The sequence below is a fragment of the Equus caballus genome, chromosome 7 (genome assembly GCF_041296265.1).
Source record: "Equus caballus isolate H_3958 breed thoroughbred chromosome 7, TB-T2T, whole genome shotgun sequence".
NCBI classification, from domain to species: Eukaryota; Metazoa; Chordata; class Mammalia; order Perissodactyla; family Equidae; genus Equus; species Equus caballus.
This window is the reverse complement of record NC_091690.1, coordinates 61,015,475-61,035,054: the sequence shown is the minus strand read 5'-3', so window position 1 is coordinate 61,035,054 and position 19,580 is coordinate 61,015,475. Positions and strand designations below refer to the sequence as shown.

Genomic DNA, 19,580 nt, shown 5'->3' with positions numbered 1-19,580 from the left:
CCTAGATGATTGTATCTGGATTTAAGTACTACTTATAAACAAAGCAGACCTCTTCCTTGAACTCAAACCTGTATAGCCAGCTGCTTGCTTCTTTAACATTTCCATTTATAGCTAACATGCCTCTCAAATGTAACGTGTCCAAAACAAAACTGTGATTTTTCTTCTCAAACCTATTCCTCCTGTAGTCTTCCTCACTTCAGTAAGTGGGCATTTTATGCTTCCATTTGCTCAAACCAAAAATATTTCAGTAATTTGTCAATTTTCTTTTTCTCTTGTACCCTACATTCAAACCACCAAGATATCCCACCAATTCTGCTTTTGAAATGCATGTAAAACCTTACCGCTTCTCTCCGCCTCTACTTATTACCGAACCGGCTTCGTTTTTGCCTGTCGTCCAGAAAGCGAAACACTGAGACGATGAGATTGCAGCAGAGAGAAGGTTTAATCACAAAGCAGCCAAGTGAGGAAACGAGAGAATGAGTTTCAAATCCACCTCCCTGAAATGGGACCTCAGGGATGTTTATGGGGTAGGAGGCAAGGTGGTCTGAAATGTGGAGATGGATGATTAGAGGTGACGAGACGTGAAGTAATTGATGATCTCCGCAAGCGTAGTCAGACTTTATGCCTCTTTGTAGGCCGCATGTTCACAAAATGGTGGTGTTAGCATAATCTGAGGGTGGAGTTTTTAGCTTCTTGACGTTGAGAGGTCACTTCTCACACATCTGCACGGTCCCACTTGATGGGTTGGTGGTCTCAGCCCACCTCAAGTGAACGAGGGGGTCCTAATTCCTGAAAAAGAGCTCAAACACCCATTAGCATGGTGATCCAGGCTCTAGGGAGATGTTATCTGTAGGAGCCTAGTGGGAGTCAGACAGCATATTACCTGAACACCACAGTTAACAATGGGTGGGTGAAAACTAAAAGCTATAATCAGTAATTGCAAAAAGGAGGAAAAAACTTTAGTTCCTAGCTACTTACTCATCAATGACTAACTCTTTACTGGTTTCACTACTGCTAAGATCCAGTCAAAACACATCATCTTTCCCCTCCTAATCAGCCTCCTTGCTTCTAACCTTGCCCTCCTGTGGTCTATTTTCCAAACAGCAGCCAAAGTGGTTATCTTAAAATTTAAGACAGATCTTGTCAGCCCTCTGCTGAGAAACTTCCAAAGTTTTTACCATGCCTAAAGGGCCCTGCCAGAACTGTAGACCATTCCCTCCCGCCACTGCCGTTCGGGCCTCATTTCCAACCACAGCTTCCCTCCCCTACTCTGTTCTGCTCCAGCTACAGTAGTCTACTTGCTGTTCTCCTCACATGCCAGGCAGACTCCTCGTCACGGGCTTGTTACTGGCTCTTCCTTCGAACTGAAATGCTCTTCCCTCAATTCGGTAAGGTTTCTGATCAAATTACCAAATTTCACCTTCTCAAAGAAGGCCCTTCCTGACCACACTATGAAAAATAATAAGGCCCGACTCCATCGGTGTTTCTCTCCTTATCCTGCTTTGTTTTTTGCCATAGTAGTTATCACCAGATGGCATATTTACTTTTTTTATCATAACTCTCCCCCACCTAGAATGTCACCTGTCTCAAAGCAGGGCTTCTGTATTGTCCACCGTTACATCCTTAGAACCTAAACCATTGCTTACACATAGTAGGCACTCAGTCAATATTTGCTGAATAAATCAGTGAGCTTTAATACATGAATAAAGAATGTGATTTGATTTACATTCTAATAACCGAATCCATGGAAGGGTGAGGCACTTTCTGATGGGGTCTGCTTTGTATCAAACTTTGTGTTTATATCATACTTTACATTTAACACAGATTACAAATAGTGTTTCATAGTTAGGTTAAGGCTCAGACAATACTCTTGGTGTCAAAATGCAGGGCAATATACTATTTTAAAGATTCTTTTTATGGGAATAATTACTTTTTTGTTCTTTTGACATAGACATCTGACCCTCAATTACATTAACAGACCTTATACACATGAATGGAAGGAAGAATAGCCCTCTTTGAATCCATGCTAAGACTTTATCAATATGAAGTGCTTCCCACAGGGTTCTCCTGAAAGACCAAACTTCCATCATAATGAAATTGCAAATTCATTTGTATTTGCCCTTTTATATTTGAAAGCTACTTTTTGATGTTTGATCTGCAATTAGGTTCATTGTTTAAGGTCACAAATCTGCAATCCTGACTAGACCAAGTTGTCAGAATCCTTTATCTATTCAGCATTGCACAAAGATAAATGGCTATCTTTCCACAATAACACACCAAAGCCAAAATTTGTTCCCAGTTGTATGTAATCTTTTAATCAATCTGCTGCTGTTTTCCCCCTCACTACTGCACCTAGCTGGAAATTACCCAGTTACAGGTTTTAATTACTGAGAACACTTTCTTCAGATGGAAAAAGATAAATTTAGGGATTATAATGCTGTAATTTCCCCATGCACGTTTTTAGTTTAACATATGAATTCTTTTGCCTTTACCCTCATTCTGTGTAAGGTAAATAATTACGTAGTATGTTAGCTAAGTTCTGTGGTTACATTTCTCACTGTTAACATGACCACAAAGTAGCTCATGTTGTTTAATTGAAACGCATTCTTAAGTGTTATAAAACATCTCTGTGTACGTGGATTAAATTATTTTCTGAGGTTCTTTATGTCCGCCAATAAAAATGTCTATATTTAAAATTGAGAGATTTCTTATATTTTTGTGCATTTTCCTTTGTGACCTTTTGTATAAAAAGCATACAGAAAGAACTGCCCAATTAGATGTGAGGCTGTACTTTTTGTCCAAGAATATCCAGTATCTAATGTTAACATACATTAGAGCATCATTGTATCACCAATCTTTATAATTTCTCCAAGGGATTTCGATACTAGATACCCAAAGATTCTTTAGTAATTTGATCCTACCTATAAAGCAGCCCATTAAGACCAGTATAGTAATGTCCCCATTTTAAAATCTTGTTTAAATATTTTTTGCAGATCTGAGAATCTTTTTTTTTCTTAATTGCCATGTAGTTTCAGTGTTGCCCAATTAAAAGAAATACAGTTTCAGGAGGAGGTATAAGAGGAAACCATGACTTTTAAGTCAGATGAATTTTTTTTTCCCTGAATTTTGACTACTGTTTGTTTTGTGACCCCTGGGAAATTGCTGCATTTTGGTGGCCTCTGCACGTCTATGGGATAGAGAAACACGTATTCATAGAGTTGTGATATAATTAAATGAGACAACACATAAAAAGGGCCCAAAGCAATGGCCAGCAATAGTAAGCACTCAGTATATTATCCGGAATCCCCCCCTCTTCGCCCCCCAACCCCATTCCTCCTGCTATGTTACCCAGTTCTGATTGGGCTTACTCAGAAGTTAAAACTGTTGAACTAAACTTGAAGCCCTTTTGTGCCTGCCAACTCTGCATTGCTCTGAATTCACTGAATGAATAAGTAGGGAGAAGTCAGGACCTTGAATTGACCTATACATAATACCCAGCAGGTGTATGTGGCCTTTTTCTTCACAACAAATTGCTCCCCCAGGGATTGGGTAGAATGAAGAATACTTCACTCACAGCCTCCATTTTAAGTGCACATGGAGCCCTTAGAAGATTTACTTAAATCTCTCTTCAACCTGCGAGTCTTGAGTTAAATTATGTTAATATAACATAGGAAAGCATTATCATTTTAATCATTTTGTGTAAGATGGCTTGCTTCATTGTTTGTTTGCTTGTTTGACCATTTGTCCTGCTCAGGTCATTGTTCTAAAAGAGTTTCACCTTTTAAAAAATAGTCATTTTCAGAAAAAAATTTAATAGCTTTTTAGTATACTACTTTATATCTCAAAACATTTTATTTTATCATTGTAAATTTTTATTGTTTTAGGTGCAAAGATGGTTTGAAAGGATTTACATTCTCTGCACTTAGGTAAGTAGCATATTTTATTTACCTTTATTTTAAGAGAAAATTTGCGTGTTAAAACTTTTTTTAAAAAGTGGTATCATTATGCATAATTATAATAAATATTTATTGACTCAGTTTGTAAGCTGCAAGTAATTTTAGAAGTTAAAGAAGTTTAACTTTGTGGATGTTTCATCAAAAAAAATAGTTTATTAGGTTTTTTCCCCCTCAAAATCAGTCAGTCAGCAACTACTTTTGGGGCCATTGTGTGCCTTATCCCCTGGGGTGTTAGAAAAGAATTAAAAGAACTGTTTCTTCAAAGATCTTGGGAGACAAAGTTACACGTGAACAATTAGTGAAAAATTGAGTACTTAATTGTGTGGTAACACATTATGGTCTTCTTTAGGGCAGGCCTAATGCATTGTCAAACATATTTTGGATTATAAACTTCACTAGAGTCACTAGAGTCTTCTTTTCACCTCATAGCCTGTCTCTTACCACAGTAATTGGTACTGGTGGATACTGTAGAAATGTTGGTTAGCATTAGCTAACCATGCTATTTTATATTTCACTGTGCTTTTTTTTTTTTTTTTTTTTTTTTGCTGAGGAAGATTTGCCCGAACATCTGTATCAACTCTCTTCTATTTTGTATGTTGGTTGCCGCTACAGCATGACCACCACCAAGTGGTGTAAGTCCATGTTCTGGAACCAGGTCCAGGCCACTGAAACAGAGTATGTCAAACTTAACCACTAGGCCACAGGGCCAGCCCCACCAAGCATTTTCACATAGATTAGAAATTAAATTTTCACAGTAGTTCTGTGAGATGTGGGTATTTTTCTGCCCATGAAGGAACTGAGGCTTAGGATGTTTGACTAATTTAATTTAACATCACACAATGACTATAAATACTTACTCCAAACCCAATGCTCTTCTACTTCATGTCATGAGTATTGCCTATTTTATTCTCCAAAGTACATATAGTAGATGCTAAGTGAAGCTTAATACTGTGGTATTTACTGCAAATATTAGGAGGGAAAAATTAGGGTGGGCTTCAATACTAGAAGAATCTTTTATGTGATTGTCTCAGGATTATTTTGAGAATCAAATGAGTTAAAGCATGAAAAGTGTTTAGAACTGTCCGTGGCACACAGTCCTCAAGAAATATTGGCTATTATTGTTATTTTTCTTGTGGGTGATAAGCCTTAAACTGTACCTGAAGGCAGCGTTAGGTAACTGTAAGGGAAGAGGCAGAGCATATGGGTGGACGTGGGTAGTGTAGCAGAGCTTGAAAATTGTAAACATGAAATATGAGGTCAGAGTGGGAAAATCAACTTAATTGGTATGAAAAGTTTATATTAGGGAATATAAGGATATTTTTTATGATAGGTAGAATATGGCCAGATTATAGAAAGCCTAGAAAAAAAAATGAGACAAAGTTGGATTTGATAAGATGGGCAGTAGGGAGCCACTAAAGGTTTTTGTGCAAGGTAGTTGACAGTATTTCAGAAAGATCACCTGGCCACAGTATTTGGGACATGGAAAAAGAGAGAATCAGAAGGAAGAAAGAAACAAAGTTGAGACTTGTAATGGGGGAAAACGAAGACCTCGGGACTGAAAATGAAGATATTTTCCTTCTTTTTCATCCTCTCCACTCCTCAATACTGGCCAAGTATTGAACACCTAAGTGCCTGGAAAAAGGTGCTATTAACAGAAAATCAAATGAGGGTGCAAGGACTCTGTTTTGGGAGGGAACAAATTCAGTCTCTTGTGTGATTAAGAATATCTTTGGGAACTCTATAGTAACAATAACTAAACCATAATACACAGCAGTAATTTCTCCATATTACATTTTTATTAAAAGATCATGAAACTTATTAGAAAATAACTTTTAGGTGTTGTTGCATGGGCTCTAAAGGATGCTGTGTTAAACTGAAAGTTGGTAACAAGACCAAAAGTTGATTTTCCCAAAGAGAAAACTTTGCTTTTGTTCCCGCATCTCTCCTTAGACTCCCAGAATCCTTGCAGAAACTCAAAATGTGTCAGATGTTTTTGTGTCTCTTCTTCAAATCCACTTATAATAAAGGGCTGATTTTGACTGTTTGCACTTAAAATATTCTCTATGTTATAGGAAAATATTCTGGAAAAAAGGTTATTAATTCTTGCTAGTTCTATACAGGTAATATTAGAAGTTTTGGGAATATCTAGAAAGAGTCAAGGATAGAACCGTGGGAGAAGAGCCAGTGCAGGCGTTTGAAGGAATACTCAGCCTGCTCTGTCCTGGTTTAAAACACACTTAGAAGTGGCACAGCTTGATAAGTAAGAACCCAGGATTTAGGGTCAGACACTTCTGGGTTCACATAATTACTGATGTTCTCAGCTATGGACAAGATGCTTCTTTATGCTAACTCTTGTGGAAATTATGGTACTTACTTCATAGTGTTGCTATGAGGATTAAATGATTTAATATTTATAAAAGGCCCAGTACTATGCCTGTCATGTAGTCAAGGCTCAGAAAATGCTAGTTATTACTATATTCATTCACTCAGTATGTGTTAACTAAATATTTGCTATGTGCCAGACACTGTGCTGAGCACTGGGATATAATAGCAAAGAAGAGATACGTAGTCTCACAGACCTCACAGTTCAGTGGGGGATGGAAACGACTAAAAAGGTGCTTCCAGTACTGGACATTCATTGGGCTACGAGAGCACAAAGGAAGGATTGCTAACCCACTGCAATTTGGGGCAGGGCGGCTTCTCCAGGGAAGTGGTCTCTAGTCTGAGATGGTCAGTCCTGGCCAAAATAGCAACACTGTTCTGAAAGGTGTGAGAGATACTGTTATATCTGTTCTAGTGTAGTTTTGTCTTGTTTATAAAGAGCAATAGTACAGATCTTAAACTCTCAGTGCACACCCATGATTAAAAACTGAATTCTTCTGGACTAACAGTTATCAAGAATGCACAGCTGCCAGCTGGTGACAAACAATCTCATTGCACACTCTTTACGATTTGATAAGCTGGATATCTTACCAAGTTTGTCCAAGCAGGGTGGGTTGCACTTGTTGGTAGCAACAGTTTTTTTTCGATTTTATGAGTGTTTAAATTTTCTTACTGTTGTCTTAGGTTCCATGTTCCAGAATTTTAGTGTAGTATTATTGATCCCCTGTTTTATCTATATTTTATGATATTTTCTGAAAGTTCAGTGGGTAGCATTCCCTTAAGAAAACTTGGTTATTCTTTATAAGAGAAATGACTCTTACAATGAAGGTGCAAACAGCAAAAATGAAAATGCTGGTAAAAATACTGATGAGTAGTATCTAACAGTGATAACATTTTCTTTGCATTGTCTTTGGAAAAATATGGTCCATTTTGATGAGATAGGAATAGCATCTTCTCCTGGATATTAGGTTTTTCCAAAGAGGGATAAATATGTTGGAATAACATTGAATTTAAGGTTTTCTAATGAAATAAGGTGAGGATGCATGGAATCTTGATCATTTTCCAATTCTCACTCTTTACTTTCCTCTGTTTCCCTATGTGTATGGATGACTACTGTACTGCAGCTGTTCTGTGACTCAAAGTGGCGTTAGATAGAGGGTAAAAAAGGAGAAACATGTTTATTTGTGACCATTAGCAGATTGTAGAGAAGAAACAGAATTTTTATCACTAATTAGCAGATCCAAGTTAGATAGTTCACTGCTTTCTTTGTTTGAAAAGACTTTAAGGTGTGTAATACCTTAAAAAAGTGGTGACCTGAGTTAAAAGGGTGCTTCATAGAAGTGCTGTGCTGTATTTTACTTGGTTAATTTGATTTAAAATACCTTCATTGTCAAACAAATGACTGTTAACATTTTCTGAGTATACAGATTTTAAAAGCCTATTTTTTAAAAGGATGATTACATTTTATATAGATTGTGAAAAATATTATTTCAAATGATAAGGTACTCTCCAAAATGTATTTGTATATAAACAAAATTGGTTTATTTTCTTATTGATTTTTTTTTTTTTTAAGGTGAAAAATGCCTCACATTGTGCTCTTTTCTTTAGGTTCATTGTAGGGAAGGAAGAAATTCCCACACATTCTTATTCACCAGAGGCAGCATATGCAAGAGTGGAACAAAAGACAGAGAAACATGAGGAAGCACCAAGAATGAGTATAATTGCTCTAGTCAGGAAACTTGTGGATTCAATGTGAGTTCTTTATCTTGATATTTTAACACACTCTGTCGTTGTTTTATATGATAGTTGTGCCATGGCAAAGTATTTTTGTTTGCTTTTCAGGTAATGATAATTTTTTTTTTTTTTTACCAGAGACTGTGCATAGAGTTTTATCACATGATGGCAAGTGAATGTAATTTATTATTTCTGGCAGCACTGTAGACCATCATATGCCTTTAAAATAGAGTTACGTGAAATTGAAATACTTTTCTATTTGAAACCGCAGAGTTGCAGGAGGCTAGACTGGGGAACTTCAGGAGACAGATTAATATGTGCTAATTGAATGTGCCAAGTGTGGAAAGGAGAAAGAAGGGATCTGAGAGAGTCAAGAAGATACAGGAATAGTAAGGAGCAAAGCTTAAGTAGAAGGATACTTTGCAAGAGTGGAAATTTTGGGGGCTTTGGAAATAAAATAAATTTTTATTTGTATATTATCCAAGGAACTCTGTATTTTATAAAAATAAATCTTCTTTTGTGTTTCAAGCATAGATACTTAAGAAAAGAAATTTAGTGGTTTAAAGTTAGAACATCAGCCAATACAAATGATGTTGGTAGTGATATTTTTGAGAGTGTGGAATGAGTCAGCAATATAGAAAGTTAAGGGATCAGTTATGGAAAGCTGAAGGCCTTTAAGAAATCAGAAGACCTGGGTTTCACTCTTCATTTTCCTCTGGTGGCTTTGTGACTGTGGGTAAGTGATTTAACCACTCTTACGTCCCGAACTCCTTCATTAGTAAACTGGGGTTAATAATCTCTATTAAGGAGTGTTGTGTGCATTAACTGAAATAACATATGAGTTGCCTCGCATACATGAGTACAGAGTAGGTGCTCAAAATTTTCACTGAGTTTAAAGACTTTGTCTTCATTTTAGCCTAAGCTGCATACAGAAGGTAAAAGGAAAGAAAGGAGTAGTAGATGGCAGGAATAATTGTGATAGGGAATTTATTAAGCAAGTTCAAAGTAGTTATGAGTTACCTTAGTGGAGAAAAGGGAGAGGGGATCCCTGTTAATGGAATCATGTCAACAAGAATCACAGCGGGAATGCAGAGAATGTGTTGTGTGGGTGAAGGATGCCTTAGGTACCAGAACTAGTCAGGTCATGGCAGAACCCGTCAGAGCAGCCTCAGTGAGCCCCCTGGTGTGAAAGCAGATGCAGGATAATACAACAGCAAAGCAGATGAAACACAAGATGCAGTCCAGTATTTGGGAAGCCTTTTTAATGAAAGACTAAGGGAACGTTCGATGGCAGTATAGTTGATATCAGAAGGTAACTTCATTAGTAAAGAGAGTTTAACAATTTCTGTGTGGTTCTGGTAGCAGTGATTGAGAAATGTCTTTGAAGAGGACACTTAGAAGTACGAAGAGTGATGGTTTACGTAAGGCAGTCCTCTGACTCACTTCTCTTCAGGCCCCCAGTTTTACTCACTCAGCAGTTTCACATCACCAGATATGTCATATCATTCCAATGACATGAGGGCTGCGGTCGGTGTGCATGTTGCCGTCCCCCTTGACTGGAAAAGTCTGCCTCTGTCCTCCAGCTGCAGGGCAGAATTGGATTTCGGAAAAGGTCTTGCTAATCAATTTGCAGATGGAATTAGATGTGGAGCCAGAATATCGCTCTACAAGTTATTGTTATAAAAAGGAAAGAGTTAATGTGTTCCAAGCATGAAGATAATTAATTAACTGCAGTCTGAAAGAGTTATATGAAGACTACTTATTTTGGAATGTGAACTCTTCAAAGAGAAAGAGGAGAACTAAACCCACGTTAGGTTTCACTTGCTTTTGTATATCTAGAGTGAATAATTAGTCCTGGAGTCAACATACCAAATAATTAAAATGTGTGTGTTGAACAGTACTCCTGTCAGCAGAAATGTTTAGTAAACACTAGAGGAATAAGTAGTTTACAGCTAAATCACAAAGAACCTGCCTTTGAATTCCCACACCATCTATTTCTATATTTATTTTAAAAACTGAATTTTGAACTCTAATACTATATCATGTTTCTTTTCCAGATGTTCTCTTTCAAATATAATTAAGTATAAATTCCTGTAACCTGAGCACATTCTCATTATGATTTTTGCTCAAGCACTGACTTCATGGATGATTTATGACCGTTATACTTTACAATAAGTGATTTAAAGCCTCCAAAAGATTTGGCAGAGTATAGAGATAACATATACATATTTTTCATATTTAGTCACAAATATTTACCAGTATGGTTTTTCTGTTCCACATTCACATATTTTATATGTGTCAAATGGTGAGCAGCAACGAAAAAAAGTATCTCTTCTTTGCTTCTGTATGTCCAAAAGATGCACATGTTTAGAAACAAGTAGGTAATGTTTTCTCCTTTTTGTTAGAGAATTTTAAGCAGATCTGCACACACACATGTACACATAGGCACACACAGTTTAATCACAGTTTTTTTTTGTTTTAATTTCAGATGTAAGCATGGACCAAGGCATAGATGTTGCAAACACTATGAAGATAACTGCATCTCTTATTGCATTAAAGTAAGTATATAAAAGTATCAACTTTATTAATCACAGGGAATATGGATAGAAATAACTTGTTTATTACTACATAATTTCAAAGGAAATGGAAAAGTTGACAATAATTGCTGTTATTCTTTGCATTTGACTGGAAGAATAAGAAATTTGTGGGAAATAGGTAACGATTTAGCTTTTAGCATTCACTTACCAGATCCTTAGTCAAATAATTTTAAAATTAGCTTATTTAAAAATTAGTGTAAAACGTAATGAAATAGAAGAGAAAGTGAAACAACAGCAAAAAAGGCAGATAAATAAAGTCATTAAAATGTATACTTTGTAATGTATGCTCTTTCGAATACCTCCTAGAACAAGGCCCCTGCACTGTGCTGTGTGCTGGTGGATCAGCAGTCACACACATAGACTGGGACAGTGGCATTTGGTTTGGAACTTGTAAAGCTGTTACGTTTTTTAAGGCATGGAGGTAACTGGAGCATGTCCGCAGTTGCTCTACATTAAGAAAGTTAGCTATGCCCGCTGGCGTAAATTCCCCACTCCCTAATATATTAGCGTACCACTGCAGCTCTCCTACCCTGTCCCCCATCCCACGCCTGCCATGGCCCATCCCCCATCACAACCAACTCTGGGAAGGAAGTTGTTTTCATTGCAGTTAGTCTGGCACAGGTGGCACCACCTGCTACAAATTCCTTAGTTTTGGATAGTGCTCTAAGAATTCTGGTGCTTTAGGAAGTTTATGTTCTTTCTTACAACATCTGATCCCCAGTCACTTGATGATGAGAGGAGCAGAGTTGTACAGCACCCCAAAAGACAGCCTCCTGACAGTTCCTCTAGAAGGGAGGGACTGTATCACATCAGTGCTCATGATTGTGAATGCCTGTGGCCTAGTGTTGATGGTGGCATTTGCCCAAGCCAACACTTACCCATAGAGTCCCCAAAGATATGACCAGGGGTGAAAGCAGTAGAGTGTTTTTTCAGTTGTGCAGTGGTTTCTGATACATTCCTTCCAAATCTGATTTCCTGCCCCACTTTTAAAGTGGCAAAAAAAAAAGGCAATGTTGCTGGCAGCCTCAGGGTCCGCCAACTCCCAGAGAGTTGTTATTCCCTCCAACTGGACATCGTTCTAGTTCAATGGGAAACTTCAGGAGGGGAACTAAAAGGAGTATTCTGATTAAATCAGAGGTATTTGAGAAATTTGGGGGAGGGGAGGTGATATTAAAAAGAAAATTTATGAGGGGCTGGCCCCGTGGCTGAGTGGTTAAGTTCGCGCACTCCGCTGCAGGCGGCCCAGTGTTTCATTGGTTCGAATCCTGGGCGTGGACATGGCACTGCTCATCAAACCACGCTGAGGCAGTGTCCCACATGCCACAACTAGAAGGACCCACAACGAAGAATATACAACTATGTACCTGGGGGCTTTGGGGAGAAAAAGGAAAAAAATAAAATCTTTAAAAAAAAAAAAAAGAAAATTTATGAGAAAGTTAGAATTACTGAGCAATGAAAAAATCTAGTCATTCTTTCTAAACTTGGTAATTTATGTATAAATTGTAACATTATGTCCATGAATGTAAAATCGTTTGGAGACCTGTGGGTGAAGAATACTTACATCACAAATATGGTAAAATATTGTGACAGTGCACCTCGTTATTCCATGGACTCATTTACTCCACCTGGTAAATCACATCCCTGAGTAAATACCATAGGAATTGCATTCCCCTCACCTTACCCGACTCCATTCACACTAACTTTTTTGTGGTTTCTCGTACCTGCCAATCTATTTTGTGGCTTTATGCTTCTATCCAAACTATCCAAAATGTTTTCTCATGCTAGCTCCTTTTTTGTGTCTATTTAAAGGTCATATCCTCAGTAGCCGTCCTATAGCACTCAATCTAATATGGGTTGCCCTGTTCATTTGTCTCCTAGTGCCCTGGTTATTTCCTTCACAACACTTACTGTAATCTGTTATTATTTTATGTTTATTTGTTTACATATTTATTTTGTCTTCTCTGATGAGCGTGGAAACTCCATGTAGGCAAGAACTTTGTGTCCTCTCTACCACTCTATTCCTAGCACCTACTGTAATGGTTGACACCTAAGAGGCATTCAGTGCATGGTTCCTGAATATGTGAAAGGGAGAATGGATGGAAGGATGAATGGATGTCTTGAAAATAGCATGAAAAGATTGAACATGAGTGTGATCCTTGAGTCCTTAGATTAACGTTATAAGGTTTCATTGGCAAGATAAAAACATGAACATTTCATGCATTAAACAAATACTATGCAGTTTCAGTTCAGTAAATGCATGGTAATTCATACTAATTGTTTGAACAGTTTAAATTTAACCAAGTATTAGGTAGTTTCAGGTAAATTGAAGAGTATTTCTTCATAGAAATTCTTTTCTAAAAAAGAAGGCTGCTATCTGGAGTATACAAACTTGACCTTTGGAACTTAGCAGGCAAACACTGCTAAGAATGTAGACATTTTCCCATTCCAGTGGGGATGAGAGAGGAGGATGGGGAGCCAGTGTTACAATGTATTGGGTGAATCATGTATAAAATACTATTCTTTTTGATAACGTTTTGTTTTGTGCTAATTGGCGTTTTTCAGTCTCTCAGTATTAAATGATATCTAAACTTCATTTTCCCAAATACTGAGATGTTGATTAGTACACCTTAAAGCTACCAATCCCCAGAGACATTTTAGCCTGACGCAGTTGAGCACAGAAATAAAAACCTAGATATAATTATTTCTTTTCATGGGAAATTCTTGTAACCTGAGCGTTTAAAAAGTTGATACCAAAGGCCTAAACAAATAATAAAATTATTTTTCTGTCAAAAGAATTCCTACTTATACTAGTGATTAAGAGGAGTTTTCTGTTAAAATTTCCAAAAGCATTTAACTATTTTTTAGAATTTCATTGTTTTTGTTTCTAAAATTCAGTTGTGGTTTAGGTATTATAAGTCTTGATTATTGTCGACACAATGTCAAGAAATGGAAGTTTGGTACATAGACAAGCTTGGCCAGTGCTCATGAAACTTTTTGTCTTTATAAAATCAAAGAAAGTATATTCACTGCAAGATCTCCCCCTATTTTTAAGGTAATTGTTTTAAAATTATTTAAAGTTTTAAGACAATTTTGAAAATGGCTGTAATGTAAACTTGGATTAATTTTTTTTGAGTCCTGTTTTGATTCTGAAACAGTAAAATTTATATCTATCAGACTTCAAAATTTGGTTATAAATCAGAATTTCCTCCCACTTTTCTCTAGGGTTTCATCAGAATGTTCAGTGTGGGATACTTGATCCAGTGCTGCCTCCGAATTCCCTCTGCATTTAGGCATCTGTTTACACAGCCGTCCCGGCTACTTTCTCTCTTCTACAATAAAGAAAACTTTCAGCTTGGAGCTTTTCTGGGCTCTTTTGTTAGTATATACAAGGTAAGGCTTTCAGAAGAGGAAAGAAAAATGGGAAATAAAAAACATGGCTATTGTTAGAATGAGAGATGGCCATAACTCATCTATCATATTTTTTAATGCTTCTTTCTTTAGTATTCATAAATATCTTAACGTCACCAAGTATACACACTATATTGGGAATTGAAGTTGGAGAAATTTCTTCTTTTATGATGTTATTTAATATGCTTGAAAGTATTTGCATTTATACATAATATTAAAGATTTTCGAAGACTCATTTTCTTTTTTCAATAATGTAGGCACTGAGAAAATATGAACTTTCTGATACTTCTAACATCAAAATTGTTATCAGTATGCCTGGTCTATTTGTTTTTCTTAATCATATTTTATGGGTTATTAATTTAAACATACTTCAGGCCTTTCTAGCTGATATCAACACTTAAAGGAATCAGTAAGGATTTTCTGGTTGTAACTTATATAAGCTATGACTTATTTTCCCTCTTCCACTCACTCACTATTCCTACTATACTCTCTCAAATAACCAGAGTTAATATTCCTCTACCCCTTTCCGCACGTGTCTATAAAGTACCCACACACCTAAGCACATATGTAGGGACCATTCATGACACAGTACTCTGCAACTTTGAGTGATGGCCTTTTGTTTAATGGGAATCACTAATACAGTAAATCATATTACTGACGTATTTTATTAAACATTTAAAATTTAGATTCTAAATCTAAATTCTAGATGGTAAAATGTGTTAACTAAACTTGACCTGTGTGTGTGTACACACACATACACGTTGCTGTTAAACTCAGAGAAAATTAACGCTGGGGAAATTGAATTCTGGAATTATTTTGAGTAAGATCGTGATGTATCATTTTATGCAAAAGTTTACTTATAAAAGGTCTGGAGAAAATACTTTGAAATGGAAAGGAGGAGAGGAATGACTAGATAAACTACAGTTAATCACTTGTTATGAAATATTACTAATATTGAAAACATTTTCAATAGAGTTTGACTAACAAGCATTACTAATATCTTTGAATATACAAGAGTTAGGATAGAATGTTGGTAATTATATATTTATATTTATACTCTTTTTCATTTCCCATGTCATAGTGTTTGTATTTATTCTTAACATAAACTCTTAAATGTTTACATGTGAATTATCTCCAACATTTTAGTGCGGGTTGGTTCTTGTCCACCTTCCAGCATATCACAAAGCATGTTTTTGTTTGTTTTCATTTCTATTGTTATTTATTTGCTTAGGTAATACAAACTAATAGTATTCAACTAAGAAAAATACAACCAGGTCAGAGGATCTCTTATAGAAAATATTCATACAGTGTGTTCCAAAGCCATACATGATTTAAAAAAAATTATCAGTGCAGTTAGTATCTTCATAAGAAGGTAATTAAGAGAAGGACAGGCAAACAACCTTATTTTTTCTATGTCTTGTTGGTGAACTGACGTTTTTTCATTTTGTTATTTTCCTCTTTGTTCCTAGTAATATTCCCTGTTCTGAAGTCTACTATGTCTGATGTTAACTTAGCTACTCCAACTTTCTTTTGATTATATTTGATGGTAGATTCTTTCCAGCCTTTTACTTTAATATTTCTGAGTCTTCAGTTTAAAGGTTGGTTTCTTTTAGACCACATATAGTTGGTTCTAGCTTTTTTTATCCAATTTGGTAATCTGTCTTTTAATTGGTACGTTGAGACTATTTATGTTTAATGTGGTCATTGGTATGATTGAGTTTAAAGCTCCCTTCTTGCTAGTTGTTTTCTATTTGTTCCATGTTTCTCTTTGTTCCTCTTTCTTTTTTTCTTTTTCTGCCTCCTTCTGGATTTTTTTTTTTTTTTGGTATTTTTTTATATAGTCCTGATTTATTTTTTATTTTTATTAATTTTTTATATGTTTTTGTAGTCTGTCTTCACTGTGGCTTATTATTTATACCCCTTTTTTAAATTTAGAGATTGCTTTAACATTTATAGTAAACATTTTTAATCTACTAGTGTTTTCAAACTGTATTATACCACTTCACTTATAATGTAAGAATCTTATAGCACTATACTTCTAATTCCTCCTTCCTGTCCTTTGTGCTATGCATTTATCTTTTTATATCTTACAAATTCCACAATATATTGTTATTATTTCTGTTTTGGACCAGGAGTCAGAAAACTTTTTCTATAAAGGGCCAAATAGTAAATATTTGAAGCTTTGTGGACCATATGGTCTCTGTCACAACTACTCAGTTGTGCTGTTGTAGTGTGAAATCAGCCATAGACAATACAATAAATGAACGAGCATGGCTGTGGTCCAATAAAACTTTGCCACGTTGTAGTTAGAATTTCATATAATTTTTATGTCATAAAATATTATTCTTTTATTTATTTTAATGCATTTAGAAGTATAAAAAACATTCGTAGCTTGTGAGCCGTATAAAAACAGGTGGCAGGTCAGATTTGGCTAGTGGGTCATAGTTTTCTGACCACTGCTTTAGAAAGTTAATTCATTTTTACAGCAATTAAAGATAAAAAAAAGTGTCTTCTAAATTTATCTTTATGTTCCTATTTCCAGAGCTGTTCATTTCTTTTTATAGATCCAGATCTTTATCTGGTGTCATATTCCTTCTGCTGCAGAGCTGTCTTTAACATTCCTGGTAATGCAAGTCTTCAAGTGATGAATTTTCTCAGCTTTTATCTGAGAAAGTCTTTGTTTCACCTTCATATTCAAAAATATTTTCGGGGGATATAGAATGCTGGCTTGACAGATTTGTAGTTTTTCTAGCTTTCTCTCTTTGTTAGAGTGGGAGTGATACTTTTCCCAGCATTCCACATCTAGGCAAAAGTAGAATTTATGGATTCATTTTTAAAAATCATTACAATAAAAATATTATGCATAATTTCTTAATAGAGTCTATCCAAACAATAGCTTTATGACAGGTTATTGCTCATAAGTTCCCTAATCGTGTGTCCAGTTTGACTTAGATAAGATCACTGATTTGCTTCCAAGGTCAGCTAGTGACTCAGTCACTACAGATGTTACTTGCATTTTTTTCTAGAAATGAAACAACTGAAGTCCTTGTATTTCCTTCTTGATACAGGGAACTAGTTGCTTCCTGCGCTGGGTCAGAAACCTGGATGATGAACTGCATGCTGTTATAGCTGGTAAAGCAATGATAAAAAAGAATTATTATGCTGGCATCAGTCAGTGGCAGGAATGAATCAGGAATAGTTTCCAAATTCGTCTGATCTCTGTGTGTCTTCCTGTCTCTGTAACGGAATCCTATCAAAGCACTAGTCCAAACATTTTGTATTTTTGAACTTTCATATATCAAGGCACTCTTGCCATCTGGTGTTTTGAGTTGGTGATATAATAACTTGGGTATCTGCCCTGCCATAGGCCAGAAATCCTAGGGAATGTGTCACAAACGAACATAGAGACTTAAAAGATTGTATAAGTGACTATGGAAGTGCAATTAGATTTCTTAAAATATTCTGTTTTTAACACTGGCAAGTGACATATATTTTAATATAGTTTTTAGTTTTTAGAAACTTAAATAATTTTGTAAAAATAAAAACTAAAGAACATTTTCTATAAGTGCAATATATGTATTACTTAAGTTAAATAGACAATTCTCAGATATTTATTAGTAATGTTCCTACTATTAGTATTCCAGGCTTGGTTTTCCATTTTTAGAATGAAGGCAGTACCACAGAGAGAATTGTGATGCTAGTGCTAACAGCAATTTGAGCTGTTAGGAGAATAGATGAATAAATATTTCAACTTAAAATCAGAAATGATACCAATAGCCTTTAAAAAATTATTTTTGCAAATCATTACATTTGGCAAGACCACTAATATTTTTTAAAGTTAAATTTAGAATGTAAAATTTCTTATAATGTGTATATCAGAACTATGTGTTCCTAACTCTGAAGGTCAATTTTTTAAGTTGAAAATATGTGGTAATAAGAGCTCACCCCATCTAACGTCAAGTATGTTACTGTCCTTGATTTTGTTGTAACAAAAGGCAGTGCTACAAAGCAATTCTTTTTAAGAGAATTAGCATTTTCGAATGACTTCATAACAAAATAATACTTCTAGATCTGATCAGTTTTGCCTTATTTGTTGTTTCAGGATTTTTGGCAGGAGTATCAATGATGTTTTATAAAAGCACAACAATTTCCATGTATTTAGCTTCCAAATTGGTGGAGGTAAGCAAACATCTTTCTGTATGTACAGTTCTAAATGATATAGAGCTTTCCAGCTGCTTTAGCAGCAAATATATATCCTAATTACAAAAGCAAATTCTAATCCTATGAAAGTATTTACAAAGTCAGTTCCCCTATTTCCTCTTCTTTCTTTATGTGTGTTATTTTCAAATAGACACAAGTATAGAAAGAGTAATGTAATTAACTCTCATGCACCCATGATACAGCTTCAACAGTCAACAGCATTTGGCTAATCACATTTCATCTATACTCTCCCAACCCCGAAGTACTGAATAATTTTAAAGCAGATCCCAGACATCATATCACTTCATCCATAAATGACTCAGGATAAAGACTCCTTAAAGACTAAGGCTAAAGGATAAAGACTCCTTAAAAATAAACAAACAAGGGGCTGGCCCCGTGGCCAAGTGGTTAAGTTCACGCACTCCGCTGCAGGCAACCCAGGATTTCGTTGGTTCCAATCCTGGGCGTGGACATGGCACTGCTCATCAAACCACGCTGAGGCAGTGTTCCACATGCCACAACTAGAAGGACCCACAACGAAGAATATACAACTATGTACCCGGGGGCTTTGGGGAGAAAAAGGAAAAAAATAAAATCTTAAAAAAAAAATAAATCAACAGTACCACCAAAGTATAATCAAAATACCATTATCATACATTAAAAAAACCCTAGTAATTATTTAATATTATCATGTTTTCACTAATGGTCTCACAAATGTCTTTTTGCTGTCTGTGTGTTTTAATTGGGATCCAAAGTCTTTTTTATTTTATAACAGTTGCCACCCACCCCACCCCCACTTCTTTTTTTCCTTACCATTCATTTGTTGAAGGTCTAGGTCATTAGTTCTATGGAATCTCCCACATGCTGGATTTTGCTGATTGCATCCTCACTGGTGGTGTTAACATGTTTCTTTAACTTATGTATTTCCTGTAAACTGTTAATTAGATCTAGAGACTTAAGCAAATTCAGGTTCAAATTTTTCTTTAAGGAGGTGGTGGAAATACTTTACATTTACTTCCTGTGTGAATTCCTATCACATCACATTCAGGAAGGACAAAAATATCTGGTTGTCTCTCTTTTTGTGATGCTAAAATTGATCAGTGGGCTCAGTGTTGACAGAGCCAACATAAGGTTCCCTGTTAGTCTTTTACCTAATTGTTTTATTAGCCATTAATGATCATTACCAGCATTTATTATTTGATTAAAGTTTATGAAATGGTCATAATCTAATATTGTTGTTTCTTCTGCATTTGTTAGTGAGAATTCTTCTAAAAAAAGCTTTTCCTTTTCAGCTGTTTGGTTA

General features: G+C 35.7%; 1 protein-coding gene across 2 annotated transcripts in view; it reads left to right on the top strand.

Annotated features, from left to right (window-relative positions):
* The window catches only part of TMEM135 (transmembrane protein 135), a 241,190-nt gene that overhangs the window by 209,393 nt on the left and 12,217 nt on the right, over positions 1-19,580 (top strand). For both annotated transcript variants that reach the window (XM_003365362.5, XM_023645602.2), the window contains 6 exons: positions 3,885-3,926; positions 7,947-8,090; positions 10,561-10,630; positions 13,892-14,059; positions 17,146-17,209; positions 18,180-18,256. In XM_003365362.5, coding sequence (XP_003365410.1) covers positions 3,885-3,926; positions 7,947-8,090; positions 10,561-10,630; positions 13,892-14,059; positions 17,146-17,209; positions 18,180-18,256 — 565 coding nt within the window. The remainder of the gene's footprint in view (positions 1-3,884; positions 3,927-7,946; positions 8,091-10,560; positions 10,631-13,891; positions 14,060-17,145; positions 17,210-18,179; positions 18,257-19,580) is intronic.